This window comes from Palaemon carinicauda, chromosome 8 (assembly GCF_036898095.1).
Source record: "Palaemon carinicauda isolate YSFRI2023 chromosome 8, ASM3689809v2, whole genome shotgun sequence".
In the NCBI taxonomy this organism is placed as follows: Eukaryota; Metazoa; Arthropoda; class Malacostraca; order Decapoda; family Palaemonidae; genus Palaemon; species Palaemon carinicauda.
In genome coordinates this window covers 125,059,047-125,079,046 of record NC_090732.1, presented here as the reverse complement: position 1 = coordinate 125,079,046, position 20,000 = coordinate 125,059,047, and the positions used below count along the sequence as shown (strand labels likewise).

At 37.4% G+C, this 20,000-nt stretch overlaps 2 protein-coding genes across 5 annotated transcripts in view; both read left to right on the top strand.

The window, feature by feature from the left end:
• The window catches only part of stnA (stoned A), a 91,049-nt gene extending 83,868 nt beyond the window's left edge, over positions 1 to 7,181 (top strand). For all 3 annotated transcript variants that reach the window (XM_068378903.1, XM_068378904.1, XM_068378905.1), the window contains exon 2: positions 3,400 to 7,181. In XM_068378903.1, the coding sequence (XP_068235004.1) occupies positions 3,423 to 7,181 (3,759 nt within the window). In that variant the 5' untranslated portion in view covers positions 3,400 to 3,422. The remainder of the gene's footprint in view (positions 1 to 3,399) is intronic.
• A 37-nt stretch (positions 7,182 to 7,218) lies between these two features.
• The window catches only part of stnB (stoned B), a 22,997-nt gene continuing 10,215 nt past the window's right edge, over positions 7,219 to 20,000 (top strand). Inside the window, exons 1-7 of one of the 2 annotated variants that reach the window (XM_068378893.1) lie at positions 7,219 to 9,688; positions 9,971 to 10,160; positions 10,495 to 10,664; positions 10,834 to 11,005; positions 11,378 to 11,428; positions 16,517 to 16,641; positions 18,237 to 18,511. In XM_068378893.1, coding sequence (XP_068234994.1) covers positions 7,219 to 9,688; positions 9,971 to 10,160; positions 10,495 to 10,664; positions 10,834 to 11,005; positions 11,378 to 11,428; positions 16,517 to 16,641; positions 18,237 to 18,511 — 3,453 coding nt within the window. The remainder of the gene's footprint in view (positions 9,689 to 9,970; positions 10,161 to 10,494; positions 10,665 to 10,833; positions 11,006 to 11,377; positions 11,429 to 16,516; positions 16,642 to 18,236; positions 18,512 to 20,000) is intronic. The other variant, XM_068378894.1, reaches the window with a different exon arrangement.

The following is a 20,000-nucleotide window of genomic DNA, read 5'->3' as shown; positions in this document are numbered from 1 at the left end:
CTTATTGCTTTCAAAAATATTAAAAGGTCAGCGTTGCTGTTTTTGTACCGTATAATTCTGTCAGCAAGAACATGGTGACTCGTATCCTTAACTTAATTTTGTACTAATTTAACAATAGACGAGCAAGTAGGAAGTCGGGATCCTAACATAATTAGCGGCAGAAATTACCAGACATTCCTTTTTCTGAAAATATCACATTGAGGCTACCAATCTGATGTTCATGACTAGTTACCCAGAAACTTGCAGTGAATGTTTCAATGTTGAATAGGCTGACATAAGTCTCTCTTTATAAATTATATATGAAAGATATATTGTAATGTTTATACTGTTCTTAAAATATTTTATTTCTATTATTCATAACTTTTCTTGTAGTTTATTTATTTCCTTATTTCCTTTCCTCTCTGGGCTATTTTTTCCGGTTGGAAATACACCGACTCTCATTCATTGTGAATCTAGTAGTATGCCACGGATTAAAATACAGGTGTCTATGCTGAGACCCCACTAGCCATTACCTGGCTCTTCCAGAGCCCAGCTTGGGTGTAGAAGAGGCGTAAGCACCGATCAAATATATATTTGGTCGGTTTCTAAATTGCTATCCTGTCCCTTGGCATCGCCGCTCATGAGCAACCTTAAACCGAATGGCGGATTCGAATACGTATGAAATCCTTTTCAGCTAGACTATACCTAGGAAACTTATATTAAGACACACACTGTACATTGCAAGCCCTTCTTTTCTTAATGATTCCTAAACCTTCCAGTTGTTAAACATCAAAATACAATTTACCTAATTTTCCTTATTCATTTTCTTTTCATCTATTCGCCTTCTATAGTCTTATTCAATCAGAAAGATGATATTACCGTCCAGAGTCAGTACTCTGTACTCTGCTACTGTTTTTCACTTTGTACGTAATCTGTGCCGTCTCATGTTAGCTTGTCTACTACTGTACATAACGCTTCTGCTTTGGGGCAACTTCCTCGTACTACAACGTTCTCTGTCCAATAATCGATATACCGTCAGTTTATGTAATGAGGGGCTTGCTAACGAGAAGAGTAGACTCACGGCGGGACATGGATTAGGATTTTGTGTAGTTTCCTACTCTTGCAGAAGAAGAATTCTAATACCTTTCGTAATTTTGAATTATTAGTTTTCCGTCAGAAAAAAAGAAACTATGAGGACATACTTTTGCTAACTCATCTAACTATTTCCAAAATATATCCTTTTGATTTTGGGTTTATCTTTAACCATCTCTAATCCTCTACCATCTCCTTAACTTTGGATTGGCTTATGAAAATGAAAGCCGTGCCTTGCGAGGAATCAACAATCGAGGTGTTAACCCATAAGTCCCTTACCGTAGAGTACAACTTAGAATCTATAACAAGTCAAATCTAGTAGCAGCTCTGGTGATGAGGAAAGGCACCGTCCCCAGAAGACCAAATTAAGTGTACAAACGTAGTCTATACTTTTTCTTACCCATAATTGCGAGACACAGAGAAGGCTACATCGGAAACTCTACAACGACACTCCGAAGACGTACCAAGAGCCATGCACCAACATTACATCGATATCCAAAAACAGAAACCCTCCCTGAAAGAACTCATTGATGGAACCAAGATCGTTCACAGGGAGAATAACTACTGCAGCCTCAGGATATCTGAAGCTGTGAGCATCACCCACCATTGGCCAACATCGAACATTCTAGTCTTACACTTTCTCATCAAGCAGAAAGTGGACTCGCATTAAAGTAGGAAGTGATGGAGTAAGGTGTATTTGGGTATCTGAAATCATGTGCTATTCGGCATGAACATCTTATCCCAAAGATGGCCAAGGAACATGACCTGAAAATATATATATATATATATATATATATATATATATACTTCTAGACTATTCCAAATGGATCATTCTTGTGGCTTAGGGGCCGACACCTAGTGACAGCAAAGATGCCAACTCGATAAAAAATTCAGAGACAAACCTTGCTTTCAGGCAACTCTCTCTCTCTCAGCAGCTCCGCCCACCAACTGTTCTCAGAAAAAAAAAAAAAAAAAAAAAAAAAGATAAAAACTTACAATGGGGTTTCTGAGAACCTTCCAAAACACGTGGCAAATATAAGAATTGCGTATTTTCTCACACACAAGACGCAATACCATAAAAAGAATTACATAAGCCCTTGTTCATATCTCGTGTGGATCATATAACACTCTTAAACAGATTACGTAAGACTTCGCAACAGAATATGTGAAATAAAAAGTTAATTCTTAAAAATAACGGTATTTACATATATAGAATTGAATGAAGAACACAATGAAATTAACGACAAAAGTCTTACATAATTTACATACCAAACTCATACCTACAGGAGAGGAACTCATCTTAAGAGCAGATAATCAGTGCCCAAGCCCCCTTTCCACCCAAGCTAGGACCAAAGAGGGCCAGGCAATGGCTGCTGATGACTCAACAGATAGACTTATAAGCTTCTGCAAACCCCCCATCCTTAGTTCACAAGGATGGTGAGGTTGCAGCGATCTAAGGAACTATCATGTTTGAGTAGGACTCCAACCCTAGTCTGCCTATCACCAGGCAAGGACGCTACCACCAGGCCGCCACAACCCACTACGTATTCAAATTGCAAACGCTTTTTTTTATGCCGTGGATTAGCGGGTTCTTAACAGCGAAAAGAAAATTACTACAGCCAACTCCATTTTCAGTAGCTTTATCTCATTTTAGGTTCAACTTTAAGTTTAAATCTTTAGAATGAGAATAAAGGGGCTTGGAAAATCCTTTTTGAAAAGTCTGGCAGGTTGTATCCAAAAATACTGGGAATTATTAAACGCACTCTGCCGCTCTCTCTGTTATTACTGGCAGGACAAAGTCATCCATTTTGAATGGCCTTTTGACCAGGGTTCTTGGAGGAGATTTTGTGAATAAATCAAGCAGAGTTATTAAGTTTGTTGAAGAAGGTTGCATTTTTGAAAAGATGGATTTTACTCCAAGATTGTATTAGTTTTCATGCTTTATAGTTCCAAGAGTGTATGGTATTTGAACGTATCTGTAAAGCTTGTGTGAATTAAGTGATTTTTTCCCGAATAATATCATTAATATTATCCAATGACTTTAAATTACTGATTTCCAGCGATGATGACCATTGTTGTTGCGACGATAATTTACATGAATTAATAAGTCAATTAATCATTATTATTATTCTTATTATAATTATTATTATTATTATTATTATTATTAATGTCATGTTTATGCACACTTTTAAAGATATTGATGGTAGTACACATATTTTGTATTGCATCAAGAATATCAGTAAAATTTTGCATTACTAGAGGAACTATTATTAGTTACACAGTTCTGACATATTTGCAACTAGCTAATGATCTTTTCTTGATTTTCAGGGTCTCTCCATCGACGAAATACGATGCTCAAAATAAAAAAAGGAATCAAGAAAAAAATCAAAGGAAAGAAAGGAAAGAATGATGAGTTATTTACTCCAGAGGAATTAGAGCAATATAAAAGAGAAAAAGAAGAAGAAGCACGACGACTTGCTGGGCAGCAACAGCAGCAGCAGCCTGAAACTTCAGAAGAGAAGGAAAATATACCAGGAGAAGCCGAAGCAGTAGCACCAGAAGAAGGAGCAACCGGCACTTCTGATACTCAGGAAGCCTCACCTGCAAAAGAAGACTGGAGAAGTTTCTTTGCTGCAACTGACACTGTTCTAAAGAAGACCAGCGACAACCTCCATCAAATCAAGGAAGCAAGTTATTTCCAGAAGAAAGAAGAACTCTGTCAGAAAGAAGTTGAGGTGGTTCAGGAAACATCTGCTGAAGCACCAGCACCTGCTACCACTGGTGGCAAGAGGTGGGTTGATCTTGAGAAGGGAGGAATAGACGAAGAGTCAGAGGCTACCAATGAGGAAGACGTAAAAGAACTTGAAGAACCTGAACCAGAGTCAGAGCCTGAACTTGCCCCTCTACAGTTCATTGAAGATCTTCCAGATGTTGATGTTGATGACTTTACTGAAGTTTTTGACACAACATATGTCGATAATGTAGAAAGTGGGCAGGTCAAACTCCATTATATTCCTGACAGCCCAACAACTGAAGACCCTAATGAGCCTGACCCATTTGATACATCAGTGGTTGATAAAGTTTTACATACTGAGAAGCCAAAACCAAAGGAAACCAGTGTAAAGAAGCAAGAACCAGAGAAAAAGAAGAAGAAACTTGTGAATCTAGGCTGCGCAGTTGATGTTTTAACAGGCAAGGTTCAGACTGCAGACAAACCTACTGGAACACCGCCACCAGATTCGAAGCGTCGGCGTGTTATTCAAAAGGAGATAAATTTGCTCGCAGATGACGATGATAATGAAAACTTAAATAGCCAGACAGGTGAAAAAGAACAGGATACAACAAAGGAACCAGAGATTAATGTTCTCGATGATATACTGTGCGTTACAGATTCTACCGATTTCCCAGAAACAAGTGTAGTTCTCTGCCCAACTCCTAGGGCTACATCTCCTTCTGTTCTTTCTGATGAAGGTAAATCAAAAGAGAATGAAGAGTTACTTGCAGAAAATGTTATTGCATGTGAAAACAAAGAAGTAGATTTAAGTGAATTTTTGGAATCAAATGGAGAAGAGCCAGATAGTAAAGAAACTAAAGATAACGGAAAAGACTTAGATCTTAAGGATCTTGTTGCTGAATTTGATATTATAGACAAATCTGAAGTGATAAATGAAACATTGATACCAGCTGAACCTGATCCAATTGAAGACGAGTTTGACGCAGAATTTGCTTTCCTAGCAGCGGAGTCTGTTGCAAAAGCAAAGGAAAAGGAGTTCACAGATCTTGAAGACGATCCTTTTGATACATCTGTTGCTGCACAAGTACTTGGTCCAGAAGAGCCTCAGGAAATAGAAAAGGATCCCTTTGACGTAGGCTTTGCAGAAGAGGCTTTGGGTGAATCCATTTCATCAGGAAAAAAAGCAAAACAACCCCCGCCAATTAGACCAGCACCTCCAACAGTAAAAGTACCTGAAGAAGTAGATCCATTTGACACTTCTATTGCAGATGTACACTTACCTGTAGATCATCTTGCCTCTCAAGAAACTACTTTAGACCTCTCCGAGACTTTGCAACCTCACTCTGGTGCCGAAATATCAAAATCAGAGAGTTTTGATCCATTTGATACTTCTATTGCCGAAGCATTTGGCAAGACAGAGTTAAAAGTTCTAGAGACAGAATTACTTACCAATGATCAAAACAAAGCTGGCCAAAGCTTAAGTGAAGCAGATATTGATGATTTTGATTTCAATCCAAGAGCAGAAGAACCAACTTCCACAGAAACTCAGGCTAAGCCCTCTCCTCCTTGTTTGTTAACAGCCGGTGACGAAGAAGTCGAAAGTGGACCAGTTTTAACTCCCTCTCAACAGCCACAAGAAGACGATTTTGATCCATTTGACACTTCTATAGCAGCAAAAGTTGCAATCAAATCACTAGAAGCAGAATTACTTAGTGATTCAGCTCAGTCATCTTCAGATAAAAAACATCCACCTCCTCGACCTCCACCCAGCCCAGGACATATATTTGCTACAACACCTACTGATACAAATCCAGCACTTCAGCCTTCTAATGTAGATGATCAAAGTCTGCAAAAGAGTGTTGACACAGAAATAGACCCTTTTGACACATCTATTGCTGAGAACTTTGGAAAAACCGAATTAAAAGCCTTAGAGAATGAACTACTAACAAGTGATCAATCCTCACAAGTGTCAAAAGCAGAAAAGGAAAGGCCTGATACCAAATCCCTTGAATTGCCAGTCAAGTCACTTCCCCTACCTTCTCCAAAGTGTCTGCTAGCTGCAACACCTGTTGATGAGCACCCAACCCTTCAACCAACACTTGAACCAGCAGATAACACCTCCAATACACAGACTGAAGACTTTGATCCATTTGATACATCTATTGCTGATCAATTTGGAAAAACTGAATTGAAAGTTCTTGAAAGTGAATTGCTTGTCACTGCCAATAATCCTGTTGTTGAAGAAATCGAAAACTTTAATCCTCGAGCAGAAACTGAAGTACCAAAAAAACCTTCGAAGCCATCCCGACCTCCATCCCCTGCCCAGCCTCAGTGCCTATTAACTGCTACACCAGCAGGTTCACCACCAGGAGCTGAACTGCTTGCACCCACTGAATTCAAAACTTCTGACACTACTGAAAATTTTGATCCCTTTGATACTTCTATTGCAGAAAAATTTGGCAAAACTGAGCTAAAGCAGCTTGAGAGTGAACTATTGAGTTCAGAAAATACTGCAACTAATATTGCTGACGATTTTGACCCTCGAGGAGAAGAGACCAAGACACTTCAAGTCACTCAGAAGCCAAGTCGACCATCAGTACCCACAGCACCTTGCCTTCTTGCAACAACCCCAACTGATCAAAGTGTTCCATTGCAGCCTAGTCTGAACACCGTTGAACAGCCTAAAGAGGGTGAAATACCCGAGGATTTTGACCCATTTGACACAAGCATTGCTGAGAAACTCTGTAAAACAGAGATTAAGGCCCTTGAAGAAACACTTTTCACAAGCAGCAATACAGAAACTAATTCAAAATCGGTAATTAGTGATACAATAACAGCAACAAATTTGTCATTAGCAACAAGCAACGCACCTAACTTTTCTGCTGATCACTTTCTTTCTTCTTCCCCAACTGAGGATCTTGGGCCAACACTACAGCCAGTCCAAGGTCAGCACAAGGAAGAAACCAACGACTTTGATCCTTTTGATACCTCTATTGCCGAGAAGTTCGGCAAGACTGAACTTAAAACCCTTGAATCTGAACTTTTATCTGATTCTGGTGTTAAAAGAAACCTAAGTGACGACGAGTTTGATCCCCGAGAGGAGGAAACAAAGTTACCTAAGCGCCCAACACCTCCAATAAAAAAACCAGACACTCCTGTGAATCTTCTTGACTCTACTGAAGATCACAATATCCCTGACCAGCCTTTACTAGCAAGTAGACAGCAACTAGCAGCAGATAACCTTGAAGAGGACTATGATCCATTTGACACATCTATAGCTGCAAATATTGGACCAAGCAAAGCAGAATTAAAATATCTCGAATCAGAGCTTTTGAGTGCTGCTGAAGACCCATTTGATACTTCTAATATAGCATAATCATAAACTTTCCATTTTGTAATTAAAGACATTCACCATGGATTTCGGCGGAAATATGAAGAACCCCTTCCTCTTTGATGACCCAGCTCCCCCAGCTGATGTTGGTGATGCTGCAGCTAACCCATTCCTAAATGGAGGGGCATTTGACTTCTCTGCCACAACATACACAGGAATTAACCCATTTGCAGATCAAATTGATGATTCAAATGCTGCTGCAGCAGGACTGTTTGGAGACCCTGGTTCGTATCCAACCGATATGAATCCTTTTGGTGTACCAGATGTATCACAACATTTTGGAAATGCAGCACCTCAAAATCAAACAGATATATTTGGGACACCTTCAGTACCCGTGGACCAAGACTTTTTTGGCAGCCCTACTGTGCCAGAAGCAGTTCCAACAACTGCAGAACATCCTCATCAACCAATACCAACAACAGTTCTCCATTCTCCAGTACCTCCAGCAAGACCCCAGCCACCTTCGCAACCAGCTCCAATAGTTGATTTGATGAGTGATGGACCTATTGTTGTAGAGGATGCTGCTGCTGTACCAGGAAGACCTCCTCCCCCTAGACCACCACCACCTTCAAAAGAAACCAAAGATCTCTTACAAACTGTTATTGGTGCCATGGAGGCTACAACAGATACATTACATGAAAAATTCAACACCACTCGAACACCATGTCCTTCACCAGGTGATGGAGCAACAAATACACCTAGCCCTACTCCAGATATTCAAGTAACTGCACCAGAAAAGGAAAATGATGACTCATTCAGTGCTATATTTGGGCAAACTATAGAGATTAGTGATCATGAGATGGACGAGTCAAAAAACGCTTCCAACACAGCACAGCAAAATGCTGCACCTGCTACCTCAGATGAATTTGACTTATTTGGAGATACAAATGTTCAGAAACCGAAAACAAATCAGGACATTCTCAGTTTGTTTAACAAGCCACAGTCACAAACATCCAATATTGACCTGCTATCTGATGATTTATTATCCCAAGGTGTCGCTGCTCAGAAAGATGAAATCGATACACAAAATTCCTCAGATCTTCTGTCTGAAATTCCCAAGGAAGATTCTAAAGCCCTTGACCTCTTATCTGGTGATGATAGTAGTGAAACTAAGGCTCCAGAGCAGCCAACTGAAAATGAAGTTACTACAAGTGAAATACCTACTGTAACAGAAACAACAGTATCATCTGAAAGTCATATTGAGCCCACAGCAATAGAGGAGTCTGTCTCACCTGAACAAGTAAGTGAGCAGACAGATAGCGAGCCAACTGTTATTGAAGCTAATGCTCAAGGTGCTAATGAAGATTTTACCAAAATACCAACTATAGAAACAGAAACTCAAGATTCAGCCTCAGTAAATGAAGAGAAAGTAGAAGCAATGGAAGTTTTTGGCTCTCCTGAACCTGTTCCACCAACAGTAAACAATGAACAAGTTGATTCCACAGATGCTTTAAACAAAACTGAAGATATATCACCAAATCAATCTGAACCTTTGACTGAAACAGATGCTTTAGAAACCCAAAATAAAGTAGTGGGTAATGAGATTTCTAGCTCTCCAGATGCTCCATCATCGACTGGTGGATCAAAGAATGATGCATTAGAAGCTTTTGGAGCACCAGATGCCTTTGGAGAGTCAAATGCTTTTGGTGATTCCAGTGCTTTTGGTGAATCAAACGCTTTTGGTGAATCAAACGCTTTTGGTGAATCAAACACTTTTGGTGAAACAAATGCTTTTGGAGAATCAAATGCTTTTGGAGAATCAAATGCTTTTGGTGAATCAAATGCTTTCGGTGAATCAAATGCTTTTGGTGAAGCAAATGCATTTGGTGAATCCAGTGCCTTCGGTGAGTCTAATGCTTTTGGAGAACCAGATGCATTTACTGCACCTACTGGAACTGACACTGGATCAGCGCTATTTGGAGATACCCAAGGGACATTTCCAACCTCTTCTGGTGATGCTCTTTTTGGCAGTCCACCAGGAGTTCCTCCAGCTTCCCCTGCTATGGCTCTCTTTGGAGATGTAGGACAGTCAGTACCTCCATCACCAGGATTATTTGGCGATTCTCCCCATGCAGCCCCTCCATCATCACCAGCCACTGGCCTCTTTGGGGATGTGCCAGGAAGTGGATCATCTGGACTTGATATCTTTGGTAGTGAAGCCAGTCCAAAACCAGCACCTTCAGGTGCCGATTCAACAGGCGCAGCCCTCTTTGGTACAACGGCGCCTGCACCAAATGTGGGCATGAGTCTGTTTGGTGGTGGAAATGAGGCAACATTAGATATTTTTGCAGAAAGTGAAGGAAATTCTATGGTTAATCCATTTGCTCCACCACCAACAAATGTTACTGCATCACCTTCAGTAGGTAAGAAATCCACTCCAGGGGCAGTTAAAGTAGCAACAGATGAAGAATTCGATGCCTTTTCTGCAAGATTTGAGAATGTTACTACTGACACTCTGGAGGAAAGTGATCCATTTTCATCATCAGCAAGAGGTTAGTATTCTTTTTAAATTATTTACCTTAACACTGATTTTCATCCAGAGAATGATTGCACTAAATATTTGATATGCAATATGGACTACTCAAACCATATTTACTAAAATGTAACTTAATTATATTTTCATTCCCTGAAAGTAAATAATTAACTATAAATAAATAGATCGTTTGTTTCCTAATAGCAAAAATCAAGTTGCAGACATCTCATCATTGGCAAAGAAAAAATATTGTGTTTAAACTATAATAAAATTTACATTTATTTGCTCCCAAAACAAAAAGCCGCTTCTCCATGGGGAGACGCAAGTGGGGCAGGAGGCGCTACGGAAGGATTTGGATTTGGTGAAAGCGCACCATTTGATTCATTCCTGGCAATGAATGAGCCACCACCACCTCCTCAGTCCACTCCAAGAAGAGCAGCAAGAAAGGCCTCTGCTGATTCCGATGACGAGCCAATAGCCGTGGTAATCAAGTATGTATCATAAAAATCTATAACACTGGTTAAGCAAAAATTACTTAAGACTGCTGGAGTGTTCCTCTTTATCATGACTGTGCTAGGAAGCTGTATTAACTTCGAGAGCATATCATATGTGTATATATATATATACATATATATATTTATTTATATAGATCGTTAATCAAGATGCCATTACAAGACAAGTAAATGGAATTACAATTGTCAATATTCTATACTTCATCATTGATTATAAGATATTTTCATTAGCTGTAGTTACAAGAATGTTAAGCTTTGCCTTGCATATTCCTGTCTTGAAGCCAACTAACTGTTTACTCGGGTAATATTGCAGACCAGCAGCATTAGATATATCAGGATCATCACCAAGATCAGTGTCCCCTGTACCAGTACTGGCTCCTCCACCTGCAGTTAGTGCTAATGCAGCATTCACTGACACAGCTCCAAGATTTAATCCATTTGATCGTGGTGCTGATGTAACTGAAGCCACTACTGATGCAACAGGTAAGACCATTGGCTTATTTCTTGGCTAGTTTATTGAGAACTTTATTGCACACCCGGAAATTTTCTTGTAGTTACAATTCTCGATTATTTTTGTGATAAGCAACTTCTGTCAGAAGTGACTTGTATAATATAGTAAGATTTAAATGTTAACTTTAAGCTTCAAACACAGCCCATCCAGGGGGAGAGCTGCAGCGAACAGATTCCCAGGAAACTCCACCAACACCCCTCTTTGAGGAAGATCAGTCACAGCCTCTAGAGAATTTCCCACGCACAGAGAGTACTGGTCAAGTGTGGGAGATGCACCTGCGACAACCAAACAAGAAGAAAATTACAGGACAGAGGTGATTACTTAAAAATGTTGAATGGTCATAAACTTCGTAAAGCTATGATATTTTTAGTTTCTTGTTTTCAGTTATCTAGTGGGTTAGAAAATCTAATTTTTCAAACTTTCCTTACTCTAAGAAACCAAATTAATTGGCATTCAATTTACAATCAGCATCATGAAAAATGTAATGAAATTTCACATGAAATTAAAATTTGCCTTTTTCAAGAGCAGGCATAATTGGATTCTATCGTTCAGTTCAAAAGTCAAATGTGGAATTATTAGACTGTTAGACCTGAACATGAGAAAATGAATAAAATAAAAAAAGTAAAAGTTGCCCAACAGAAGAATCATAACAATTAACTCCATTGTTTTCCTGTCGGTCCGCCAGCTTGTCTACTGGCTTCCACATGAAGGAAGGCAAAGGAGGTTTGACGAACAGGTCAGAAATAGTGTTCCTTAGCCCGCCATATCTCTATACATACTTATGTATACTTGTAGAGCCGTAGCTTAGAGCAGTGGAAGGCCCAGGGCTCACCAAATCCATATATCTACTTTGGCTGTCTTGTAAAAAAATAAAAGCTATTCGGCAGTAACAGCAGCTACAACATTAAACCTTGATACTTTGATAATTAACAATCATTACTATTCTTATTGGCTTTAGTGCTTTTGAGACATTGGCATAAGCGTTCTCAGTTGTGCAATCCATTCAGTCACATTACTAGTATGGCCTGTTACTTGTAGAACTCCACAGTATTAAGTATGCTGTGTTGACATACAGTAGTAGTGTAGTTTAGAAAGATTGACTGACATTAATGGATGGACATGTTTGCTACTGTTGTTCTTTAAATGACTTTATTACTTATTTGTACAAAAAAAAAAAAAAAAGTAGCAGTGGGGCTAATTGAAGAAATATTGTCTCCTGTAACTACACTATTTCCTTAGAGACTTACAAGATTTGAAACCAGACCGAATTAGAAGATTGAACACAATGTTGAAGAAAAAGAGCACACGCTGAGGACTTGTATACCTGATTCTAGCTTTCCAAATTAAGGCATAGAGTGTCAAGACTTACACCTTAGCTTTCAAAAGATGAGCTCTGAGAGCTACCCTGTCTAAATCTCATTTGTCTCGTTTTAAACTTCCGTTAAGGCATCTAAAATCATAGCCTTTGCACTCCAGTATAGATTTCCCCATGAAGGGGCAGAAATCTCTATTTTGGCACTGCTTTCCTATTTTGCTTATGAATATTCAGAAATATTTCATTCGTTCTAACTTCTTTTTGGTTTGTTTGTTTCCCAACAGAGAATTGGTGATCTTTTAACTTACTTCAAGACAATAATTTATCGCTGATTCTACAAAGCAGGATATGTCAAGGTTAAAAATGCAATGATGAGTTACTGAAAGTTTCAATTGAACAGACGTCATTTGCATCATGAAAACTGACGTTAAAGAGGGCGTGATTTAAAGTAAAAGTAATCATCCTAGTCACATCCTGTTATGTAGAATCAAATCGTATGATTACGAAGTAAACAGGAGTTTATAACACTGCCATGTTGCACAAAATTCACAAGCTGGAAATTACTAAACACCAGAGATTCTTCATGTTGCATAACAGAAATTGCTTGAATATAAATATATACTTTTTTTGTAGCAACAAAATTCTTAGGCGAGATTTTTCTTGATAGTATAGGTTCGTTTCACAGGTTGCAGAGAATTCTTCATGTATTTCAATACAGCACTTTAAACAAATCGTCACTAAAAACATTGTCCTTGACGGTACAACAAGACATTTTCACTCTCTGTTTCTCTTTCTCTCTACAATGCATTTCGTAAAATTACCGAAATGGAGGCCCATATACAAAAAAAAAAAAAAAAAAAAATTCTTCTAGCAATAAATACGAGTAGAATTAAGATCTAATCCCCTAAAGTAATACAACAATCAGGAAAACAACGACTCACACTGATACAGGTTTCATTGTTTTGATTACTACATTTTTGTGGTTTGACTTTACGGACTGTCTGTTGTATATTTTTTTTCTGCACGTCTGCACGACGTCTGCTTTTTTTTTAAACAGAGGTAATGGAGCATCTTGCATGCCAAGTTCTGTTTTCGAAAAGCTTGGTTTTTCTTTTTTTTTCTTTCTGTTCAAAAAAGGATTTGCATTTATAGACAGTAGGCCGACTATAGGAGGTACTAATGATGTAAATACACTTTAGTGATTTGAACGAAATTTGATGAGAACTGAATGAAAACTTAAAAGGACACTTGTTCAGTCATTCCTTAAGATTTCAGCTAAAGATTGTTGATTACATTAGATTCAAAAAATCTAAAATTTTAGCTCCATAAAAGGTAAATTAATTTACCGGAATTTACTCAAACATTAGATAGTTTTCACTGAAAAAAAAAAAATCTTGTATAAATGAGACCTTCAAACGAAGTCCTTTTAATAAGCATATAACTTGAGTAGACCTTACTCATATAAGAATTTATTAGATCTGTCCGTATTTGTGTGCTTGACTGTAAGTAGATCTTTTTACACAAAAGGAGTGACTTATTGATGAATAAGTCCCCTACATAATAAAAAAAAAAAAAATCAAATCTAGTGGTTTCTTATATTTTGGCAAAATTCGATTTTGTCATTTATGTTCATGTGGTGGGTTTCTTCGGCTAATGAAAGTAGTTTTCTAATATGTAATCGAAATGGATTATATCTAATAAAAAAAAAAAATAGTGGGACTGTCAACTAAATGCCATTTCCTGGTTCAAGACCGAAGAAAAATAAAGAGAGGTAATGCTATCTTATATTTTGCCAGTCGTCTCTATCTTGAGCTTTTCAATCAATACTTCTGGGAAGAGATGATGATGATGATGAATGCTAACCTACATAAGAATTGATAGATCTAACTTTTGGATAAAATTCTGAAGCAACAGTCGCTTTACCATGCCATCTGAGGGTTGCCAATTTTCACAAAATGAAAAGAGATACCAAACAGATGTGGCCAGGTCACCTAGTAGGAGAGACGAATAACTTAAACTCTACAAAAAAAAGAGAAAAAAAAGCCGGAGGGGCTTCGTAGCTAGTTTTAAAAAAATGTAATTCTAATCGGATATTCTCCGTAAAGATATACTGCTCTCCGTCGTATTTCAGTAAAATACAGTCGACCGTAATTTTTACCCTACTTTGTTAATATATCTTTGACGAGTTACTGACCGTAAAAACACTCCTTTACGTCAATATATCCGTTTTTAAAACGGTAAATGCTTGACAACATTTATTCTAGGATTTTTACCGTTTTTTACGGTAAATTTTTTTCATAGTGTTGAGACACAAAGTATGATTGAGGTCATAATCGAAGAAACTGTCTTAGATACAGCCTTCTGGAAGAAGGAAAGAAAATTGAAGCACCACAAAAAAAAATACAAATCTGTAAATCTGGACGAGTAAGTACAGTATAAAGCTTTAATAACTGCAAGGGAGAAAATATGTTGGAGCATCTAAACAATATTTCCAGTTTTTTAAAATGAAAGTTTAGTAGCCTCAGCCAAGTGATCCCTCCAAGGCAAGTTTAAAGTACTGTAACTTGGATATTCAAAATTATCATTATCATTATTATATCCTAGGCTACAATCCTAGTTGGAAACACAGGATACCAGAAACCCAAGGGCTCCAAAAGGGAAAATAGCCCAGTGAGGAACGGAAATAAGGAAAAACTAGAAGTGAAGTTTAAGAACAATAATATTAAAACAAATCTTAACCTCAAAATAACAAGAGGAAAAGAAATGAAGATAGAATAGTGTGCCCAAGTGTACCCTCAAGCAAGAAATCTCTAACCAAGAGAGTGGAAGACCATAGTACACAGGCTATGGCACTACCAAAGACTAGGGAACAATGGTTTGATTTTGGAGTGTCCCTCTCCTAGAAGAGCTTCTTACCATAGCTAAAGAGACTTCTTCCCTTGTCAAGAGGAAATTAATCACTGAACAATTACAGTGCAGTAGTCAACCTCTTGAGAGAAGAATTGTTTGGTAATTTCAGTATTGTCAAGTGCATGAGGAAAGAGATGAATGTGTAAAGAATAGGCCAGACTATTCTGCATATGTGTCACCAAAGATTAAATGAGCCGTAACCAGAGAACGGGATCCAATGTAGTACTGTCTGGCTAGTTAAAGGACCCAATAACTCTTCCTGAGAACAGGAAGATTAATTACATTCCATAAAAATCAAGAACTGGAAGAGAAAGAATACATGGAAATGAGCAGAACTTGTCGTCTTGAATGCACAAATCTTACCAAGTTACAAGATCCCCATTTTAGATTAGCAAGAGGAATCAGAATGGATAAACGAAGAAATGGCAATTCCAGATTAAGTGTGGACAAGAATGGAAGTTGAATGAAAGAATTGTAGAAAGAGTAAACTGGAAAAGGTCCCTGATATTAAGAAGCGAAAGAGTTTAAACAACAGGTACATAATAAATAAAACTACTAGAGATAGGAAAAGGTTCTTCACCTTCAACAAGATATAATAAGGTTAGATAAGGTTATATACATATTTAAAAAAAAAAATAATAAATTGACATTAAGTCGATTTAGCAAGGTAGTTAACAAAAGGTTTGTGAGTTGTGAGTAGCAAAAGTCATACGTAGATCTAGCCTGAGGCAAAGCACATTGGAAATTCGATAACGGACTTTCAGATTCAAGGTGTTTAAGAATGAGTGTTAGATAAAAGTTTAGTTAGGCGACAGTGGAGGCAAAAGAAATAGGAAGCCAGCTGTGAGAATTAAAAAAGATGTGTTTGTTCTCTTGAGGACCTAACATTTAGGCGAGAATAGGTAAGATACACCTTATGTGTTACAGTATTGAAAAATATGTACTGTATGTACGAGTGTTTCAATACCTGTATTATGCCTTAGTGTATGTATGAGCGAGTGTGTTTGTACACACACACGTATATATATATATATATATATATATATATAGCCTCTGAACATGGAGATGTATTAATACATATACATATAAACAAAAATGTATCGCACTGAATATTTATGTGAGAGTGGCAAAAGTAAACTAAATCATACAAACAGTCTTAAACTTGTGTTTAAAAATTTATGGGGGAAAGAACGCCGGTATTCTGAAAGAATGAATAACTAATTTGCAATTCATAATCAAAGAGGCCAAGCGTGTGTTTACGAAGAAAATTGAAAATTAAGTTCAGTAACCCCATATGATTATTATTACCATTATTATTATTGAAGTGATAAACATGAACTAGAGATATGTTTGTTGAAATGAAAATGATGAGTGACTGATGATGAATATTAACTGGTGACGCAAATATGACAAAAAAATTCTAGGAAGCAAGGAATATGTGATGGGAAAGACATTGTGGCTGACTCATGACAATATATTGATTCCCACATCCCCTGAGAGAGAGAGAGAGAGAGAGAGAGAGAGAGAGAGAGAGAGAGAGAGAGAGAGAGAGAGAGAGAGAGAGAGAGCCCTAGTTTCATCTGATATTGACACTTGCAGATTTTGGAAGAAGGTCTATGTCAAACTCACTGATAATGGTGTTCTACAACTCTTCAATAACAAGGACGAAAAGGACCCGTTCCAGGAACTGCCACTCCAAGCATGCTATTCAGTATCTGATATCGGTAAGTTTTGTGCTCAAGAATTTTTTTCATAACAAAGGATCCCAATTTCGTCCCAAAATATTTGGATAATCACCATTCAATGATCTAAGGCAATTAATTTAATTTATGTAAACAAGTTCCCACAAACTATTTATACTATTATGTAATTTGAACTAGTCTCCTGAAGATCGCCTCTCTCGTGAATTAACTTTTACGAATTCCATTTCGTCTTCTTCAAATATTTTCATAGTTTTATGATATATATATCATAAAACTATGAAAATATTTGAAGAATTATAGGGTATCCATCTCTTACATGTACGTCCGGTTTAGTGGCATTAAAAATAAAGCCTTATTTTGACTTTATGTTTCGGCAGAACTTCCTTTAGCAGTGAATTTATGATCATCCTCTTAGCTGCATTAGAATAGTTGTGTAATATCTGATGCAATATAAAGACCAGGAGTTAAGGCTAACACTAGGCACTGTAGAATATTCAAAATCACTAACCTAGTGTTTACAACGCACAGGGAATTAGGGATTAAATCTGCTAAGATATCAGCTAAACAATGATGCTTTTGTTTTACTGGAGTCAAACTTTATAAACCACTAATTTAATCAAGACCTCTGCTAAGGATACTGAATACTAAATACTAAATTTCTTAGATTTGTCAATATGAATAGTAATACCTAAGCTGTGCTTACAACGTAAGTCATCAAGAGATAAAATTTGGTTTTGATAAGATTGCGACATCCTACAGTAACAAACCTTCATTCTTCTTTTAATAATTCTTCTGACTCAACTCCACATTAAACAAAAACACTTCATACATTAACAATGCTGCATTTATAAATGAATGTATTTGCTTATTTTCTCAGCACAAGTATTATTGATGAAAACGATGCATTACTTGAATGAATGACCTTCGATTTTAAGAGAATTTGTCCTTTGACTCTGAACATTTAAACAAAACAGTTTTCGATTTCATTTGTTATCAAAATAGATACCAGGGGCAATGTCTAACCTTATGTCGCAAATCTGATCATTCTGTCCATAGCAATAATATCCTGGTAACGAAAAAAAATCAATGAGCCTATTAATGTGATCTGGGAGAATTAAAAACGTAGTAGGTCAGCATGGGAGTACAGCAAGTTAACCCCCCCCCCAAAAAAAAAAAAAAATCTCAGCCAGACTAAGGAGGACAGTAACTTGTTATAAATCATGTGAAAATAAAAAAAACAAAGTAAATTTTAAAGAAAGAGAGAGAGATTGCTTAAATTATCAACAGGGTGATATTCGAAAACATGTTTATATTATCACTATATCGTATAAGATTGATTAGAATGGTAACTGGGATTACCTAGGTGCCACAAAATAATACCGAAGTTACTCCCACCAATTATAAAATGTAACAGAAAGAAAATGGGAGAAAATAAGTGTCTTAGGATGTATCCTATCTAGGATATGCAAATCATTTACTTTCTTATAACTGCACTTCCAAGCAAATAATCAAGGCTTAACAAATCAATATTCCCCTTAACAACATACTATAATAAAAAAAAAATAAAATAATAAAAAACCTAAATTCAGCAAGACCTTTTCCCCTCGACCCTGCAGGCGCACAGCAATTCGACCAGTTCGGCAAGATCTTTACCGTAAAGGTTCAATACATCTTCTACAAAGAGAGGCCTGGTGTCCGTCCCGGCCAGCTGTCCAAGGCTGAAAGACTCACGACCAAGCTATCCAAGTTTGCGCATCACGCCATTGCTGGGGACTACGAGCATGTCAAGGAGTTTGCCAGCGACGTGAGAAAGCTCGGCATGCCTGTGGAACACGCTCCTCAAATCTCACAGCTTCTGAAGCTTGGGACGCAAAGCTATGACGACCTCAAGGTAGGTGGTCGAAGTGCAATCTGTTAATTGTGTCCTTATACACTTCTATGGGTTCTTAATTTATTCTTTGAAAAATTCTGGTCGCGTGAAATGGAAAGTTAAATTTTATAGCTTCAATATAGTTAATTTATATGATGTGCTTCTAATGATAGCAGACATTTTTTTTCCAAAATAACAGTGAATGTACAGTTGGATACAGAAGTCTCTGGTACACCTAGCTCCAAAGAAGTGAACCCTGTCACACTCTTACTTTGTGGCGAGTAACCAAACAGTTAGAGTTGTCAGAGGTGGTGGCCTGGGCTAATCACAAAACTCGCCACGTAGAAAGTGTTTGGCTGGGTGCACTTCTTTAGAGCGAGGTGTACCAGGAATTCTTTGTTTCAACTATACCCATAGCGCTTATCTAAAATTCTATACAACTGCATTCATTCTCTGGTAAAATATTATCACTGTTTCTGCTGCGGCTATCACTAATAATTCGGCTCCTACTCATTACACATATTAATACCTTGGTGCTTATGAAAAAGAATCCCTCTAAGGAAATGGCTTAAGACGAAAAGACAATAATAGTTAAAGCTAACCCTCTTCACTCTCAAGTCCTCTTCAATATTTATCTGTTTTATGAATGTTCTTATGCTTCTGTACAAAACATTCTCTTCAAGCACTTCTTAGGTTCATAAAATTAGCCTTTACATGTCATTCACCTCCCTCTTATCTTCTGATTTAGGTTCTTGTTTTACCTATATATTTGTTTCTTTATCTGCACAGTTAAAACCATACCACATTCTGTTCTCCCTTTAAAACTGTCTGATTATATTTCTAAGAGTTTCCGTATTTTTCATAGGCATGGATTTCTTATTTTCACTTTGGACAACCAGTACCTATATACAACTCGCGAAAAATATAAGTCCATAAGCTTTCCAATTACGCCTACTCTTCTTTTTGCATTTCAATTCATATTGCCTGATTACTTGCTTCTATTGGGTAAATTGTTTTGTAAGTTATTCAATGACCCTCATGGGCAGCATTTTCGGAACTTTTGCAGTTGGTTAGGACAACCCGGGTGTAAAATTTCAAAAGTTATGACTGAAAACCACATTTTAAGAGAGGAGCACAGGAACACCATATAACCTAAGATTCATCCCGCCTAACCTAACCTAGGAGCTGTATCCTTACCTACAGAGAGGTGTGCTACGCCCCACCCCATTAGACAGCCGTAGCCTTAGCATGCCCCAAGAATAAGTCTCAACCCTGTGTTTATTTCCAAAATGGCTTCACTCCTGGCAAGGTAACACTAAATCATAAAACTAGCTTCATAATGGTGTATTTGATGCAAAGATAAACAAAACTTTCCCCATAAATAAAATCAATTTAACAGGTAATAAAGTTTATGCCTATACCAACCATTTACATACACCACGCATTTTCTTTAATAAAATGTCTACATTTCCAAACCTTCAATATTTTCATTATTCAAATTTTTATCTAC